The sequence below is a fragment of the Dendrobates tinctorius genome, unplaced genomic scaffold (assembly GCF_039654945.1).
Source record: "Dendrobates tinctorius isolate UK_male_01 unplaced genomic scaffold, ASM3965494v1 ptg000041l, whole genome shotgun sequence".
Classification (NCBI taxonomy): domain Eukaryota; kingdom Metazoa; phylum Chordata; class Amphibia; order Anura; family Dendrobatidae; genus Dendrobates; species Dendrobates tinctorius.
In genome coordinates this window covers 1,973,156-1,990,961 of record NW_027361709.1, presented here as the reverse complement: position 1 = coordinate 1,990,961, position 17,806 = coordinate 1,973,156, and the positions used below count along the sequence as shown (strand labels likewise).

Below are 17,806 nucleotides of genomic sequence, written 5' to 3'. Positions count from 1 at the left end.
ACTGATCCTGAATTACATCCTGTATTATACACCAGAGCTGCACTCACTATTCTGCTGGTCCTGTCACTGTGTACATACATTACTGATCCTGAGTTACATCCTGTATTATACTCCAGAGCTGCAATCACTATTCTGCTGGTGCAGTCACTGTGTACATACATTACATTACTGATCCTGAGTTACATCCTGTATTATACACCAGAGCTGCACTCACTATTCTGCTGGTCCTGTCACTGTGTACATACATTACATTACTGAGTTACATCCTGTATTATACTCCAGAGCTGCAATCACTATTCTGCTGGTGCAGTCACTGTGTACATACATTACATTACTGATCCTGAATTACATCCTGTATTATACCCCAGAGCTGCACTCACTATTCTGCTGGTGCAGTCACTGTGTACATACATTACATTACTGATCCTGAGTTACATCCTGTATTATACACCAGAGCTGCACTCACTATTCTGCTGGTCCTGTCACTGTGTACATACATTACATTACTGATCCTGAGTTACATCCTGTATTATACACCAGAGCTGCACTCACTATTCTGCTGGTCCTGTCACTGTGTACATACAATACATTACTGATCCTGAGTTACATCCTGTATTATACCCCAGAGCTGCACTCACTATTCTGCTGGTCCAGTCACTGTGTACATACATTACTGATCCTGAGTTACATCCTGTATTATACCCCTAGAGCTGCACTCACTATTCTGCTGGTGCATGCGCTGTGTACATACATTACATTACTGATCCTGAGTTACATCCTATATTATACTCCAGAGCTGCACTCACTATTCTGCTGGTGTAGTCACTGTGTACATACATTACAGTACTGATCCTGAGTTACATCCTGTATTATACTCCAGAGCTGCACTCACTATTCTGGTGGATGCAGGTTCCTCCTTCTTCCTGTGGCCCCTCTCCTGCCTTTTTTCTTGAGATCAGGCTGCAGCACAGGAGCAGAGCGCAGGTCACATGACAGTTGGAGTGGGCAGATGTGACAGGACTCCACTTCCCAGCGTGCAGTGCGGCGGCCGCCTGTCCTCTCCTCCCAGCGTGCAGTGCGGCGGCCACTGTCTCCTGTCAGCTTGTGTAGTTCCCGGCGTGCATTGCGGCGGCCGCTGTCTCCACCCAGCGTGCATTGCGGCCGTGCTCCTCGGTGTCCCGGCGCAGAGATGCCGATGAAGGGGCCCTTCCCGATCCGCCGCACCCTCCAGTACCTGCAGAGCGGGGACATCGTCTTCAAGAACAGCGTCAAAATCATGACCGTCAATTACAACTCGCGGGGAGAGCACGGAGACGGCGCCAGGTGAGCGGAGGTCAGGAGAAGGGTGAACAGGTCACAGGGGGCGGTGGATGGAGCGGCTCTTCCGGTGGTGGTGGGGGGGCTCTGACTGGGGGGTCCCGGGTTGTCTCCCAGTTTCCCCCGTTTCTCTCTTGCAGGAAGTTCGTCTTCTTCTCGGTCCCCCAGATCCAGTATAAGAACCCCTGGCTGCAGATAATGCTGCTGAAGAACATGACGCCGTCCCCCTTCCTGCGCTTCTACCTGGGTGAGTGGGGGACGCTCGCCTCTTCTCTGAGTGTGAGTGGGGCGCGGGGCCGCTCGCCTCTTCTCTGAGTGTGAGTGGGGCGCGGGGCCGCTCGCCTCTTCTCTGAGTGTGAGTGGGGCGCGGGGCCGCTCGCCTCTTCTCTGAGTGTGAGTGGGGCGCGGGGCCGCTCGCCTCTTCTCTGAGTGTGAGTGGGGCGCGGGGCCGCTCGCCTCTTCTCTGAGTGTGAGTGGGGCGCGGGGCCGCTCGCCTCTTCTCTGAGTGTGAGTGGGGCGCGGGGCCGCTCGCCTCTTCTCTGAGTGTGAGTGGGGCGCGGGGCCGCTCGCCTCTTCTCTGAGTGTGAGTGGGGCGCGGGGCCGCTCGCCTCTTCTCTGAGTGTGAGTGGGGCGCGAGGCCGCTCGCCTCTTCTCTGAGTGTGAGTGGGGCGCGGGGCCGCTCGCCTCTTCTCTGAGTGTGAGTGGGGCGCGGGGCCGCTCGCCTCTTCTCTGAGTGTGAGTGGGGCGCGGGGCCGCTCGCCTCTTCTCTGAGTGTGAGTGGGGCGCGGGGCCGCTCGCCTCTTCTCTGAGTGTGAGTGGGGCGCGGGGCCGCTCGCCTCTTCTCTGAGTGTGAGTGGGGCGCGGGGCCGCTCGCCTCTTCTCTGAGTGTGAGTGGGGCGCGGGGCCGCTCGCCTCTTCTCTGAGTGTGAGTGGGGCGCGGGGCCGCTCGCCTCTTCTCTGAGTGTGAGTGGGGCGCGGGGCCGCTCGCCTCTTCTCTGAGTGTGAGTGGGGCGCGGGGCCGCTCGCCTCTTCTCTGAGTGTGAGTGGGGCGCGGGGCCGCTCGCCTCTTCTCTGAGTGTGAGTGGGGCGCGGGGCCGCTCGCCTCTTCTCTGAGTGGGGCGCGGGGGCCGCTCGCCTCTTCTGTGAGTGGGGCGCGGGGGCCGCTCGCCTCTTCTGTGAGTGGGGCGCGGGGGCCGCTCGCCTCTTCTGTGAGTGGGGCGCGGGGGCCGCTCGCCTCTTCTGTGAGTGGGGCGCGGGGGCCGCTCGCCTCTTCTGTGAGTGGGGCGCGGGGGCCGCTCGCCTCTTCTGTGAGTGGGGCGCGGGGGCCGCTCGCCTCTTCTGTGAGTGGGGCGCGGGGCCGCTCGCCTCTTCTCTGAGTGTGAGTGGGGCGCGGGGCCGCTCGCCTCTTCTCTGAGTGTGAGTGGGGCGCGGGGGCCGCTCGCCTCTTCTGTGAGTGGGGCGCGGGGGCCGCTCGCCTCTTCTGTGAGTGGGGCGCGGGGGCCGCTCGCCTCTTCTGTGAGTGGGGCGCGGGGGCCGCTCGCCTCTTCTGTGAGTGGGGCGCGGGGGCCGCTCGCCTCTTCTGTGAGTGGGGCGCGGGGGCCGCTCGCCTCTTCTGTGAGTGGGGCGCGGGGGCCGCTCGCCTCTTCTGTGAGTGGGGCGCGGGGGCCGCTCGCCTCTTCTGTGAGTGGGGCGCGGGGGCCGCTCGCCTCTTCTGTGAGTGGGGCGCGGGGGCCGCTCGCCTCTTCTGTGAGTGGGGCGCGGGGGCCGCTCGCCTCTTCTGTGAGTGGGGCGCGGGGGCCGCTCGCCTCTTCTGTGAGTGGGGCGCGGGGGCCGCTCGCCTCTTCTGTGAGTGGGGCGCGGGGGCCGCTCGCCTCTTCTGTGAGTGGGGCGCGGGGGCCGCTCGCCTCTTCTCTGAGTGGGGCGCGGGGGCCGCTCGCCTCTTCTCTGAGTGGGGCGCGGGGGCCGCTCGCCTCTTCTCTGAGTGGGGCGCGGGGGCCGCTCGCCTCTTCTCTGAGTGGGGCGCGGGGGCCGCTCGCCTCTTCTCTGAGTGGGGCGCGGGGGCCGCTCGCCTCTTCTCTGAGTGGGGCGCGGGGGCCGCTCGCCTCTTCTCTGAGTGGGGCGCGGGGGCCGCTCGCCTCTTCTCTGAGTGGGGCGCGGGGGCCGCTCGCCTCTTCTCTGAGTGTGAGTGGGGCAGGGGCACCAATCATAGATCGTTATTCATTTTCTCTTCCTGAGATCACATCCTGAGCGACCCCTCACCACCATCGCTCCCTCACCGCTGCTCGGCCTGTGTCAGTGTTCACTGTCTATGCACCAGGAGGCACAGGCTGAACAGCACTAGACGCTACACTGTTACCTATGCTGCAGACTGTGGCGGGAGGCACAGTCACATCGCCGCACTCAGTCGTCTCTTGTCTCACAGATGACGGGCAGCAGGTCCTGGTTGACATTGAAGACAAAAGCCGGACGGAAATCTTGTATCATGTAAAGAAAATCCTGGGCAAGACAGAGTAAGATGGCGGCATCATCTGCTTACTGTCAGTGAATGGAGTAAAATACTGCTTAAATCCTGAACAGATCTAATGGCTCACAGCTGAGGGTTTGTTATAATTGCATCCTGCATACCCTACCCTGTGTGAGACAAAATCATCAGCACCAGTAATCTGCTGTCCTGATAGTTTGTTACAATGTATCAGTCCGGAATGTTCAGCTTACAGAGGATTGTACAGACTGGATACTTTGCAACAAACCCCTAACTGCTGCAAGTATTGGCCTCTATGTATACGTATGTCATGCGATTTCATTATTTTTTAAAAACAATAAGTCATTATCACAGGAAAACTGATGAACACCGTGTCATATGATCAATACTCAATAGCTGACGTATTACAAGATAAAATTATGTTGACTTGTAGCCACCACTAGGGGGAGCTCCCTGTATACAGAGATACATGATAAGATCCTGTCTGCAGCCAACACTAGGGGGAGCTCCCTGTATAGATACATAAGACCCTGCCTATGGTCACCACTAGGGGGAGCTCCCTGTATACAGAGATACATGATAAGATCCTGTCTGCAGTCACCACTAGGGGGAGCTCCCTGTATACAGAGATACATGATAAGATCCTGTCTGCAGCCACCACTAGGGGAGCTCCCTGTATACAGAGATACATGATAAGATCCTGTCTGCAGTCACCACTAGGGGAGCTCCCTGTATACAGAGATACATGATAAGATCCTGTCTGCAGCCACCACTAGGGGGAACTTCCTGTATACAGAGATACATGATAAGATCCTGTCTGCAGTCACCACTAGGGGGAGCTCCCTGTATACAGAGATACGCAAGACTGTCTGTAGTCACCAGTATGAGGATGGCTGCTTCTTATCGAGTCCCTTATTCATTGTAAACCTTTTTTTTTTTTTTTCTCTCTGCAGAGAGACCCTAAAAGAAGAAGAAAAGGCGAAAATGGTGTTGTCCAATCCTGCCAATTTTGGCCCCAAAAAGTACTACCTGCGTGAGTGTCTGTGTGAGGTAGATGGGCAGGTCCCGTGCCCCGGAGTGGTGCCGCTGCCAAAAGAAATGACTGGGAAATACAAAGCTAAACTAAAAGCCGGGTCAGAGGTGTGACCCCCCCAGAACGAGGCTCTGCGGTGGGGGGAGACCCCAGCCCGTGGTCATTGTTTTGTTTTTTTTAATCATTGTTATATTTTTCTATACTCTATTAAATTAAGTCATTCTGGCGATCTTCATGCCGGTTTTGTCCTCAGTTGTGGGGGATGAATTTTTGAGTCCCCCCCCCCCCCTTATTTGGATGGAGAGACGTTTGCTTTTGCTGTCCCGGCTGACTCTATTCACTATATTAAGGTTTGGCTGCACCGCCATAATGGAGGAGAGATGCAGGCCCCAGAGATAAAACTACTGCCCCACTGAATATCAATGACAGGTCTCTGTGTGGTGCCCTCCAGCTGTTACAGTACTACAACTCTCAGCATGCCCGGCCAGCTGCAGGGTTGTGAATGGAGACCCCTGCACCGACCAGGACCCGGCGCTTGTTCATTTGCCCCTTGCTGGAGCCCACCAGCATAGAGTAATGGGGTACAATCTTGCAGCCGGTCCGCTCCCACATTTCTGTTTATTGTGCAGAAACGTCTGGAGTAAAACATAGGAAGTTTTCCAGATTCCGTCAGTCGTCCCCCCGGCCCCGCCGTGCGCTGGTGTGTGATGGCAGGTATTCCGGGGGGATTTACATCCGAGTTCTCCGAGGCTTTTGATCAGCCGGGGTCTTTTGATGTCGCAGCGAGCAGTAATTAGCGGCTCATTTCCATGTCTGCCGTGCGGTGATCGCAGATACGGAAGCAGATCAGAGGGACGTATCGCCTCCGCCGAAGTAGGGCAGCTGTGTATTCATCCTGCGCCTTAACCCTTCCTTCAGTCTCTGCACCTATGACAGAACTACAAATCCCAGCAGATCACGCCACAATCCCTGCTGTGGACAACAGGTTATCTGCATTGTGCCACATTGGAAAGTTTTAGTAAATATGTGGCCAATTAAATGCAACCAGCCAATTAGGATGTGACCCAACCTCTCCACCGATGCTGAGAATGAAGGGGTCTCAGTGGAGGGTGCTCCCACCTAACAGCAGCGCCCCCAGCCAGCCAGCTGCTGTGCAGAGGAACTGCAGTATAGGGGAATGTGGCTGCATTTCCCCGCACAGCAGGAGAGGCACCATGAGAGGATCAGCAGGTGGGACTTGCACTTCTCTTAATAGTTTTGGGGTTATCATGTGCTGTCCAGAGTCGCTCGCTTCCTGTGCGCCCCCCATGAGATGCGTGCAAGATGACCACGACACCTGCAGGCATCTCTTTGGAAGTGAGCAGATCTGATTAGAAAATCAGCTGTTTTATTTTCCGCCCTGTAAAAACAGCATCACTTCTGTCCACAGGTTGGGTCAGCGCTATTAAAATGAATGCTGCAGTACCGCACCCGACCTGTAGGCAGGGGTGGTGCTTTCTCTGGATTAGTGTCATTCCCAGACGACATCTTGGATTATAGCGGTTACATGTGACTTTGGCAGAGTGGGGTTTTTTTTTTTGTAATAAATGACACAGACGGCATTTAGTCAACTTATTTCACTTTTAGTTATAGAAAAGTTTCCAGTGGTCACAGAAGAATGAGACGTTCATCACATGCAAAATCGGCCGCGGCGGAAGGTCTTTCGCCTCAATACATGAGTTACAGTCAGACTCTCACAGAGGATGGGAGAGCTCCGGGCGGCATTAAAGGGTCACCGTCACGTGAGAACATAACACTGGGAATTGCCCCTTTAAGAGACTGTTGAGAAAATGTAAAGGGGCAGTCCAGTTTTATGTAAAGTAGAAAAAAGAAATCCTGCAATGACTTCACATACTTTGTATTCCAAGATCTCCGTTTGCTGGCAGTGAATTTGGAGCATCTTGTTTATATCCAGATGCTAAAGACGGCACAGATCTAACACAGCTGAGGGTTTGTTACAATTGTAAACCAGTCTTGATCGGACAGGGGAGAGATTTGTGCTGGGACAGATAATGGTACAGACCTAGTAGTTCTCACAGCTGAGAGTTTGTTACAATCATATCCGTAAAAAAAAAAAAAAAAATTCCTGGTGCTGATGTTTGATACAATGTATCAGTGCAGGAGTTCTCATAGAGAGGATGCGATTGTAGCAGAATCTCAGTCGTGAGACAGATTAAGTCCGGTTTCACATTTGCATTTCAGGGCGCAGCGACGGCCAGCGCACGGCGCCGCTAAGCCCTGCCCCGCCTATCGGCGCATGACGCTGCATGCATCCCCTATCACTGGGGACGCAGGCCGTGCGCAGTATGTGTTTGGCGGCGCATGCGTCCTTTTGACGGTGCGCCGAGCGCAACCAAATTGCAACAGGTTGCATTTGGCACTGGTCGGCGCACCGTCAAAAGGACGCATGCGCCGCCAAATGCATACTGCGCACGGCCTGCGTCCAAAGTGATAAAGATAGGGGACGCAGGAAGCGTCATGCGCCGATAGGCGGAGGTGGGCAGGCCGTCGCTGCGCCCTGAAACGCAAATGTGAAACCGGCCTATGTGAGATAAACAAGAACGGCCTCAGTTCATCGAAAGCAATCGGAGATCTTGAATATAAAATGGAGTCAATATCAGATGACAAAACTTTATAAGCCCTTTAAAACCGAGACCCCTTACTGCGGCAGCAGAACACTCCCCAAAATATTGGGGGTCACGGCAAAAAATAAGTTGCATCTGATCTGTAGTCCTCGGGCCACCGCACAGGTTTATAGGATGTGATCAGTCCTGGGTAATTCTGCGGCTCCCGTGCGTTTCTTAGAACTACAACTTCTATGGTGCGGTCTCTTACCTAGATAGATGTGTTCTACTGATCGTGTTTACTGGGCGATTAATCAATGAATGATTCAGATTAGGGCTGATTAGCTTAGTCGTTACACATCTGTTAGTAATTGGCTTGTTAATGAGCAGCGGTGCCGGCCCAGCGTTGGCCACTGCTCCCTATTAATATAAGTAATACACAGAAGACTTGCCAGCTTGGTCCTGGATCACACTTGCAGTTATTTGCAGCATTTTTCTTACTAGGTAATAACTATGGCATTAAGATATTAAATCAAAAAACCTCATTTGCACTTTTCCGTTTGTCAATTGCACATTTTTTGCGTCCTGGTTGCAGGTTTTCTCCGCTGCCATCTACATCTGTAATGCCGCCATTCAGCGTCCGCTCTAGAAAAACGCACAGTGGGTATGATTGTGGTAGAGTTGCGAAAACATTTGCGCAAAGTGAAAACGACGCAAGTAGCTGCACCCATATTGGAGCAAAGACCTTTCATTTCAAGACCTGCAGCTTAAAGTGTATGTGCACATAGAAATTATTATTTAGATAAGGACAGGTGCAGTCTGCTCTGTTATTGGCTGATTTCAATATTAAATTACTTTTTCTGATTCTCTGCTTGCTTAGCTGCAGGTTCAGAGCTCAGCGGGTGTTCTCTGCTTCTATAGCTGCAGGTTCAGAGCTCAGCGGGTGTTCTCTGCTTCTACAGCTGCAGGTTCAGAGCTCAGCGGGTGTTCTCTGCTTCTGCAGGTTCAGAGCTCAGCGTGTGTTCTCTGCTTCTAAAGCTACAGGTTCAGAGCTCAGCGGGTGTTCTCTGCTTCTACAGCTGCAGGTTCAGAGCTCAGCGGGTGTTCTCTGCCTCTACAGCTGCAGGTTCAGAGCTCAGCGGGTGTTCTCTGCCTCTACAGCTGCAGGTTCAGAGCTTGGTGGGTGTTCCCTGCTTCTACAGCTGCAGGTTCAGAGCTCGGCGGGTGTTCCCTGCTTCTACAGCTGCAGGTTCAGAGCTCGGTGGGTGTTCTCTGCTTCTACAGCTTCAGAGCTCATTGAGGACTCTTGTTTCTACAGCTGCAGGTTCAGAGCTCATTGAGTACTCTGTTTCTACAGCTGCAGGTTCAGAGCTCATTGAGTACTCTGTTTCTACAGCTGCAGGTTCAGAGCTCATTGAGTACTCTGTTTCTACAGCTGCAGGTTCAGAGCTCATTGAGTACTCTGCCTCTACAGCTGCAGGTTCAGAGCTCGGTGGGTGTTCCCTGCTTCTACAGCTGCAGGTTCAGAGCTCAGCGGGTGTTCTCTGCTTCTACAGCTTCAGATTTCATTGAGGACTCTGCCTCTACAGCTGCAGGTTCAGAGCTTGGCGGGTGTTCCCTGCTTCTACAGCTGCAGGTTCAGAGCTCGGCGGGTGTTCTCTGCCTCTACAGCTGCAGGTTCAGAGCTCAGCGGGTGTTCTCTGCTTCTACAGCTTCAGAGCTCATTGAGGACTCTGCCTTTACAGCTGCAGGTTCAAAGCTCGGCGGGTGTTCCCTGCTTCTACAGCTGCAGGTTCAGAGCTCGGCGGGTGTTCTCTGCCTCTACAGCTGCAGGTTCAGAGCTCGGCGGGTGTTCTCTGCCTCTACAGCTGCAAGTTCAGAGCTCGGCGGGTGTTCTCTGCCGCTGCAGGTTCAGAGCTCGGCGGGTGTTCTCTGCCTCTACAGCTTCAGACCTCCGCGGGTGTTCTCTGCCTCTACAGCTTCAGAGCTCCGCGGGTGTTCTCTGCCTCTACAGCTGCAGGTTCAGAGCTCCACGGGTGTTCTTTGCCTCTACAGCTGCAGGTTCAGAGCTCCGCGGGTGTTCTTTGCCTCTACAGCTGCAGGTTCAGAGCTCCGCGGGTGTTCTCTGCCTCTACAGCTGCAGGTTCAGAGCTCAGTGAGTTCTATACTTGTTTAGCCTCTACAAGCATGAATCATCACAAACAGAATACACCCAGTTTCCAAAATGAGAGAATAAGATATTCCTGTCTTCAGCTATATAAGCAGTGAGCACGCACTGAGCTCTGAACCTGCAGCTCCACAAACAGGAGCACTTATTGAAAACTGAACTTGCAGCTACACAAGCAGTGAACTTGTGGGTGTGAGTTTAACGGATGTTAACTGTAGAGCTGCAGGTCCAGTGCTCAGTGGGTGTCCGCTGCTGTAAGAGTGACACATTCAGAGCCCAGTGGATGTTCAGAGCTCAGTGAGCGCTCCCTGCTTGTTTAGCTGCAGACAGAAATGTTTTATTCTATCTCATTTTGGAAATTCTCTGTGGACCTGCTCTCAATGTTCTAGACTAAATTTCCTCTTCTTTCTCTCCCTTCTTAGTATGTCATGCCCCTCATTTTTTTTTTTTTTTTTTTGTATATGAACAACAACCTGCGCTGATCACAGAGGAAGACGACAGACTGCACACAGGTTTTGTTTGTAGTCTGTAACCATGGAAATACATAGTTCATCATAGCAGCTGTATACCAAAACTTTTAAAATGACCAAATTGCTTATCTAAAGTTGGAGCAAAAATACTGCAATGGTAGAAAAGGTGCACATAGCCTTTCTAGCAGGTCAGCAGCGCCCCCTGTTGTCTCCATGAATCCATTATAGAAAAAACGAAATAAAGCTCCGCAGAGTAATAATGCCACTGGAGGCCGGTCGTTTGCCCAATCAGTCCGTCGGCATTCATTGAGGATCTGGCGTCATCCGGCCGATTGGTTGTAATGGTTTGTGCGCAGCGCTGGTCATGAACGGTCAGCATGTAATGCTTAAGGCTGTGGGGAAACGAAGTCAAGATGGCTGCCCATCAGCAACCCAAGGTATAAAAAAAAAAAAGACTATAAAAAGGCAGAAAGAGCAAGTGTCCCTGACCTGCACTGATGAGACTCAAAATGGTGCAGGGAGATAGAGAAATATCCCCCCCACCCTCCTTTATGTTTTCCTCTCTAGTCACATCCGAAGCTGCATATCATACCTGGATGGCAAGTATGTGACGGAACTGAACGCAGGGATAGGTGGCGTTTCGAAAGCCGCTTTGGAAGCGACTAGAGTAGAAGATGTAAGATGAAAGAAAAGCTGCAGTGGGGGTTTCCTATGTGTCTCCCTCTGACTGGAGGAGGGGGCAGGGAGCCGTATAGGGTCACTAATGGGGGGGGGGGGCGCTTTGATCTCTGAGCTATACAACCTTCCTCCTCAATTCTGCAGCAGATCAGGAATAAATAAAACAACGGAGACAACAGCACACAGACATGACACACACACTAATACTGGAGCTTCTTATAACAGAACCTAAAAATACTGAACAATTTGTGCCACAAAGAAAATCGCTGCAAAATCACCAAGCAGCACAGCAGGCAGTAAAGCAAGAGCACTCCTGTATTTTTTTCTGGCATGACTTTCAGTAGAGGCCCCTTTACTTTAGCACTTGTGGGGGTATATGCTCAGGTACCCTACTAATTATCCCAACAAAATAAAGCGAATCCGTCCCTTTAATGCCATAATTTCTTGACGCCTCAGAAAAACATGAATCCTTACAATTATGATAAAGTTCTGCAACATCCAAAAATACTTTGTTTCGACTCGCTGCTTCCTGTCAGTGAATGGGAACATTCTGAAGGCTAGCACATTGTATGGGTGATAAACATCACAGCAGAGGGTTTGCTACAATGTTATCTGGTCTGGACAATCCTCCCTGAGCGAAACAGACTCCAGACTGATGCACTGAGGCAAAGAGCACAAGTTACGCTCAGATAAGACCTGGAGAGATGACCTAATCTAAAAGGACCCAGCCCTGATGACACCGCCCCTTTAAGTCACTGTCACATTGGGCACCAATGCCGTCTCCTACAGGAGACCAAATCGAGGAGTGGGCAGAACGGAGACCTACAATCCCACGGTTATAGTTCTACGGCCGCTTCACTTCCCTCCTGTGGTCACGACACAAACTAATACAATGTAGCAACCACAATGTAACAGCAAAAGTACAAAGTGTCACCAAGGCGCAGATAAAGGGGCACTAACGCTGCATTACAGGGGTCCCCACAGATAACTCACATTACTGCCACCGTCCAGAGCCGTAAGGACTCACACAACCTCGATGTAGTGTTCTGGATGCTGCAGTGAACGGAGTTACCCAACGTATTGTAGAGTCACCAATTACAAACTTAGAATATCTACAGAAAAGGTGGAGTCACTGAGTGCAGAATAGTGAATGCAGCTCTGGAGTGTAACACAGGATCAGTTATGTAATGTATGTACACAGTGACTGCACCAGCAGAATAGTGAGTGCAGCTCTGGGGTATAATACAGGATGTAACTCAGGATCAGTAATGTATGTACACAGTGACTGCACCAGCAGAATAGTGAGTGCAGCTCTGGGGTATAATACAGGATGTAACTCGGGATCAGTAATGTAATGTATGTACACAGTGACTGCACCAGCAGAATAGTGAGTGCAGCTCTTGGGTATAATACAGGCTGTAACTCAGGATCAGTAATGTATGTACACAGTGACTGCACCAGCAGAATAGTGAGTGCAGCTCTGGGGTATAATACAGGATGTAACTCGGGATCAGTAATGTATGTACACAGTGACTGCACCAGCAGAATAGTGAGTGCAGCTCTTGGGTATAATACAGGATGTAACTCAGGATCAGTAATGTATGTACACAGTGACTGCACCAGCAGAATAGTGAGTGCAGCTCTTGGGTATAATACAGGCTGTAACTCAGGATCAGTAATGTAATGTATGTACACAGTGACTGCACCAGCAGAATAGTGAGTGCAGCTCTGGAGTTCACCATTAGATAACAATGTATATACACCATGACTCCACTTTTTATGTAGATGTTCTGAATATATATATCTGTGGTGATCAGAGGCATACTGACCCTTAAAATGATACAACCTTGTTCAGACTATACCAGAAATCTCCTGTCTTTTCCACAATGGTCACGGATTAGACAGGAGCAGGCAGCCGGCGTTCTCCATGTGTAGTGTAGGGTAATTGGAGCAGACCTTTCGTCCAGACATCGTATTGCAGAAATCACGTCACGCAATATTCTGGTCCTTGAAGTTCGCTTCCTATAGGCAGTGGCTACTTCCCTCCCCCCACGGATTAATCCATATAATGGGCTCATAGAACCTTTATAAGGGCTCTTCACATTCAGGAGTGATACGATCAGGGAGCACAAGGTATGATAACAATCCAACCCACCTATTTCCATTGACCTGTGCGGTGCATTGTTCCGCAGAGACATGCAGCAGCGCTCCGCCATCATTCTGCAGCACGTTGGTATAATCAGGGTGATGCTCTTGATACCATGGGCTTTGCTGGTAAGAATCTGGTATCGTGGGGTCTTTCTCACTGGGTCTGTTCTTTCTGCTTGGCCAAAGTCTTCTTCAGTTCCCTAAGGTTCTCGGTCAGGAGCTCCACCTCGTCCAGACGTCCGCTGTGCTTGGCGTCAAATATGTAGGCTTTGATGTTATCGATCTGTTGTAGGAGCAGATCCTCCTCGATCACCTCCTCATCCGGCTCCTCGAAGGGATTCCCAGTGCAGGGGACCTCGTCCTTCTCAAAGGGGTTTTTTGTAGCCGGTGGTGAGTAGTCTCGTTCTGGTGACGTTTCAAATGGATTGGAAGAGGGTTGTGTGACTTTGTAGCAGCTCCAGTCTTGGTCTTCCTCATCATCCTCATCAAATGGGTTGTATTCCCTTTTGCCGTTTTGCTGGATTGGGTCTGAAGGGACCGGTTCGGACTCATCCTCCTCATCCTCAAAGGGGTTTAAGGGCAGAGATTTGCTGGGAAGAACCGGAGAGATGTGTAAGGAGAGGTCTGGTTTTGTGTCTGAAGGACTTGGAAACCGTACTGGAGTGAGGTCGTGTCTCGGGAGCTGGAGATCCAGCGCTGCCGTGTGCTTATCCTGCCAGGCCACCACCTGTCGGTGGTCCCGAAAGTCCAAGGAGTGAGCTCTGCTGTGCTGGGCCAAGCTCCTCTTCTGCTCCCGGATTTCCTCCCGCTTTCTCAGTACCTCCAGCTGTTCTCTCTGCATGGCCTCCTCTTCCGCCAGCACTTTGGACATCCTTATAGCTGTCTCCACCTGCTGCTGGTCGTACTCATCCTGCAGCTGCCTCAGATTTTCTTCTAACATGCGGACTTCATCCGTGCGTCCGACCACCTGAGCCTGCTGGATGTAGGAGGTGATGTTCTCGATTTGCTGGAGGAGGGGGTCGGAGGTCTCTTGATTCCGAGGAACACCAGATGTCGGTAACCACCCTTCCACCTTTCGAATGCGGCCCGTTGGCCGAGGCTCTCCATTCAAGGCCTCGGAGGCGCGGGGTACGGCATCTCTCTTCTTCTCATCTCGCCTCCTCTGAGCTTCAAGAGCCGCCTGCAGAAACACAAGTGGTATGCCACTGTTACAAAACGACAGATTAGCAACTTTTCCAAACTTTTTCCTTAGCATTTACAATAAAGTTATTAAACGTCTGTAAAACTTTGGAGGGGGGGGGGGGGGGAGTTTATTAAAGGTTTAGAGTCATTTTTCTGGTGTGAAAGTCACACATTGTGACTTACATATTTTTTTTTTATAATTTGTTTAGATATGGCCACTATTGATCTGACGGGTTTGGGGAAATTTAGGCCCGAAATTTCAGTCCATCTAAATCTGTTAATAACGGACATTGATTTCCATTTTGTTGATCGCTCGGCCACAGGATCTGCTGGAAGCCAGAACAAGATGCAGCGAGAGTGCGCAGGGAAGGTACTGTATATACTCGTGTATAAGCCCCCCCCCATTTTGCCACAAAAAACTGGGAAAACGTATTGACTCGTGTATAAGCCTAGGGTGGAAAATGCAGCAGCTACTGGTAAATTTCAAAAATAAAAATAGATACCAATAAAACTAAAATTAATTGAGACATCAGTAGGTTAAATGTTTTTGAATATCCATATTGAATCAGGAGCCCCATATAATGCTTCATACAGTTCATGATGGCCCCATAAGATACTCCATACAAAATATACCCCATATAATGCTGCAGAAAGGTTAATATTGGCCCCATAACATGCTCCATAGAATAATATGCCCCAAATGCTGCTCCATAAAGGTTATGGCCCCATAAAATGCTCCATAGATTATGCCCCACATGCTGCCCCATAAGATGCTCCATAGATTTTGCCCCATATGCTGCTGCAAATATAAAAAAAAATGACATACTCGCCTCTCGTTGCTGCGGGCCAGGGTGCCGGTGTCCGAAGCAGGCGGGGACACCAGTGCGCTATGGGGGACAGGTGCCAGTGTTGCCGCTGGCTCAGGGCCCCAGCACCTGAGATATTCACCTCTCCCCGTTCCACCGCCGTGCACTGCTCTGTATTCCGGGTACCTCTGTCAGTGACTATTCAAGCAGAGGGCGCGGTGCTCACTAATCACTTCATCGCGCCCTCTGTCCTGAACATCACAGACAGAGAACAGAGCAGCGGTGGACCGGGGACAGATGAATATAGCATATACTTACCTCCTCCTGGCGCGGTCTCTGCAACCGCCCACTTCTCCCACAGCTCTTCCTTCAGCGGTCACGTGGTACCGCTCATTAAAGTCATGTATATGCGCATATTCATGACTAATGAGCGGTACCACGTGACCACTGAAGGAAGGCGCCTGAGACAGTGAGAGAAGCGGGGGGGGGGGGCTGCAGAGATGCGCCAAGAGGGGGTATGATCTCTGACATCCCCCGATATATGACTCCCGTATAAGCCGAGATGGGGACTTTCAGCCCCAAAAAATGGGCTGAAAATCTCGGCTTATACGTGAGTGTATATGGTAAGTAGGAGAGTTTTTTTATGCTTTTCTCATTGGGGGCTATGTATTCAACGATAGGGATGAGGAACCATGCAGACAAGGATGGAGAAAAGGAGGCATGCATATAAAGATAGGGATGAGGAGCCATGCAGACAAGGATGGGGATAAGGAGCCACGCATACAAGGATAGGGACGAGGAGCCATGCAGACAAGGATGGGGATAAGAAGCCATGCATACAAGGATAGGGATGAGGAGCCATGCAGACAAGGATGGGGATAAGGAGCCATGTATACAAGGATAGAGATGAGGAGCCATGCAGACAAGGATGGGGATAAGGAGCCATGCAGACAAGGATGGCGATAAGGAGCCATGCAGACAAGGATGGGGATGAGGAGCCATGCAGACAAGGATGGGGATGAGGAGCCATGCAGACAAGGATGGGGATGAGGAGCCATGCAGACAAGGATGGGGATGAGGAGCCATGCAGACAAGGATGGGGATGAGGAGCCATGCAGACAAGGATGGGGATGAGGAGCCATGCAGACAAGGATGGGGATGAGGAGCCATGCAGACAAGGATGGGGATGAGGAGCCATGCAGACAAGGATGGGGATAAGGAGCCATGCAGTCAAGGATGGGGATAAGGAGCCATGCAGACAAGGATGGGGGATGGGGATAAGGAGCCATGCAGACAAGGATGGGGATAAGGAGCCATGCAGACAAGGATGGGGATAAGGAGCCATGCAGACAAGGATGGCGATAAGGAGCCATGCAGACAAGGATGGCGATAAGGAGCCATGCAGACAAGGATGGCGATAAGGAGCCATGCAGACAAGGATGGCGATAAGGAGCCATGCAGACAAGGATGGCGATAAGGAGCCATGCAGACAAGGATGGCGATAAGGAGCCATGCAGACAAGGATGGGGGATGGGGATAAGGAGCCATGCAGACAAGGATGGGGATGAGGAGCCATGCAGACAAGGATGGGGATAAGGAGCCATGCAGACAAGGATGGCGATAAGGAGCCATGCAGACAAGGATGGGGGATGGGGATAAGGAGCCATGCAGACAAGGATGGGGATGAGGAGCCATGCAGACAAGGATGGGGATAAGGAGCCATGCAGACAAGGATGGCGATAAGGAGCCATGCAGACAAGGATGGCGATAAGGAGCCATGCAGACAAGGATGGCGATAAGGAGCCATGCAGACAAGGATGGGGATGAGGAGCCATGCAGACAAGGATGGGGATAAGGAGCCATGCAGACAAGGATGGCGATAAGGAGCCATGCAGACAAGGATGGCGATAAGGAGCCATGCAGACAAGGATGGCGATAAGGAGCCATGCAGACAAGGATGGGGATAAGGAGCCATGCAGACAAGGATGGCGATAAGGAGCCATGCAGACAAGGATGGCGATAAGGAGCCATGCAGACAAGGATGGCGATAAGGAGCCATGCAGACAAGGATGGCGATAAGGAGCCATGCAGACAAGGATGGCGATAAGGAGCCATGCAGACAAGGATGGGGATGAGGAGCCATGCAGACAAGGATGGCGATAAGGAGCCATGCAGACAAGGATGGGGGATGGGGATAAGGAGCCATGCAGACAAGGATGGGGATGAGGAGCCATGCAGACAAGGATGGCGATAAGGAGCCATGCAGACAAGGATGGCGATAAGGAGCCATGCAGACAAGGATGGCGATAAGGAGCCATGCAGACAAGGATGGCGATAAGGAGCCATGCAGACAAGGATGGCGATAAGGAGCCATGCAGACAAGGATGGCGATAAGGAGCCATGCAGACAAGGATGGGGATAAGGAGCCATGCAGACAAGGATGGGGGATGGGGATAAGGAGCCATGCAGACAAGGATGGGGATGAGGAGCCATGCAGACAAGGATGGGGATAAGGAGCCATGCAGACAAGGATGGCGATAAGGAGCCATGCAGACAAGGATGGCGATAAGGAGCCATGCAGACAAGGATGGCGATAAGGAGCCATGCAGACAAGGATGGCGATAAGGAGCCATGCAGACAAGGATGGCGATAAGGAGCCATGCAGACAAGGATGGCGATAAGGAGCCATGCAGACAAGGATGGGGGATGGGGATAAGGAGCCATGCAGACAAGGATGGGGATGAGGAGCCATGCAGACAAGGATGGGGATAAGGAGCCATGCAGACAAGGATGGCGATAAGGAGCCATGCAGACAAGGATGGCGATAAGGAGCCATGCAGACAAGGATGGCGATAAGGAGCCATGCAGACAAGGATGGCGATAAGGAGCCATGCAGACAAGGATGGCGATAAGGAGCCAT

At 52.0% G+C, this 17,806-nt stretch overlaps 2 protein-coding genes and 1 long non-coding RNA gene across 4 annotated transcripts in view; 1 reads left to right on the top strand and 2 right to left on the bottom strand.

The window, feature by feature from the left end:
- Positions 1 to 1,025, bottom strand: part of LOC141088801 (uncharacterized) — a 28,112-nt gene extending 27,087 nt beyond the window's left edge. Inside the window, exon 1 of the long non-coding RNA XR_012232065.1 lies at positions 893 to 1,025. This is a non-coding gene — a long non-coding RNA (uncharacterized lncRNA). The remainder of the gene's footprint in view (positions 1 to 892) is intronic.
- Positions 1,026 to 1,188: 163 nt separating this feature from the next.
- Positions 1,189 to 5,067, top strand: MRPS25 (mitochondrial ribosomal protein S25). The gene is made up of 4 exons (XM_073574984.1): positions 1,189 to 1,323; positions 1,458 to 1,564; positions 3,740 to 3,827; positions 4,753 to 5,067. The coding sequence occupies exons 1-4, from the start codon at positions 1,190 to 1,192 to the stop codon at positions 4,943 to 4,945; spliced, it is 522 nt and encodes a 173-aa protein (XP_073431085.1). The 5' UTR covers position 1,189; the 3' UTR covers positions 4,946 to 5,067.
- A 1,366-nt stretch (positions 5,068 to 6,433) lies between these two features.
- Positions 6,434 to 17,806, bottom strand: part of RBSN (rabenosyn, RAB effector) — a 29,951-nt gene continuing 18,578 nt past the window's right edge. For both annotated transcript variants that reach the window (XM_073574980.1, XM_073574981.1), the window contains exon 12: positions 6,434 to 14,078. In XM_073574980.1, coding sequence (XP_073431081.1) covers positions 13,053 to 14,078 — 1,026 coding nt within the window. In that variant the 3' untranslated portion in view covers positions 6,434 to 13,052. The remainder of the gene's footprint in view (positions 14,079 to 17,806) is intronic.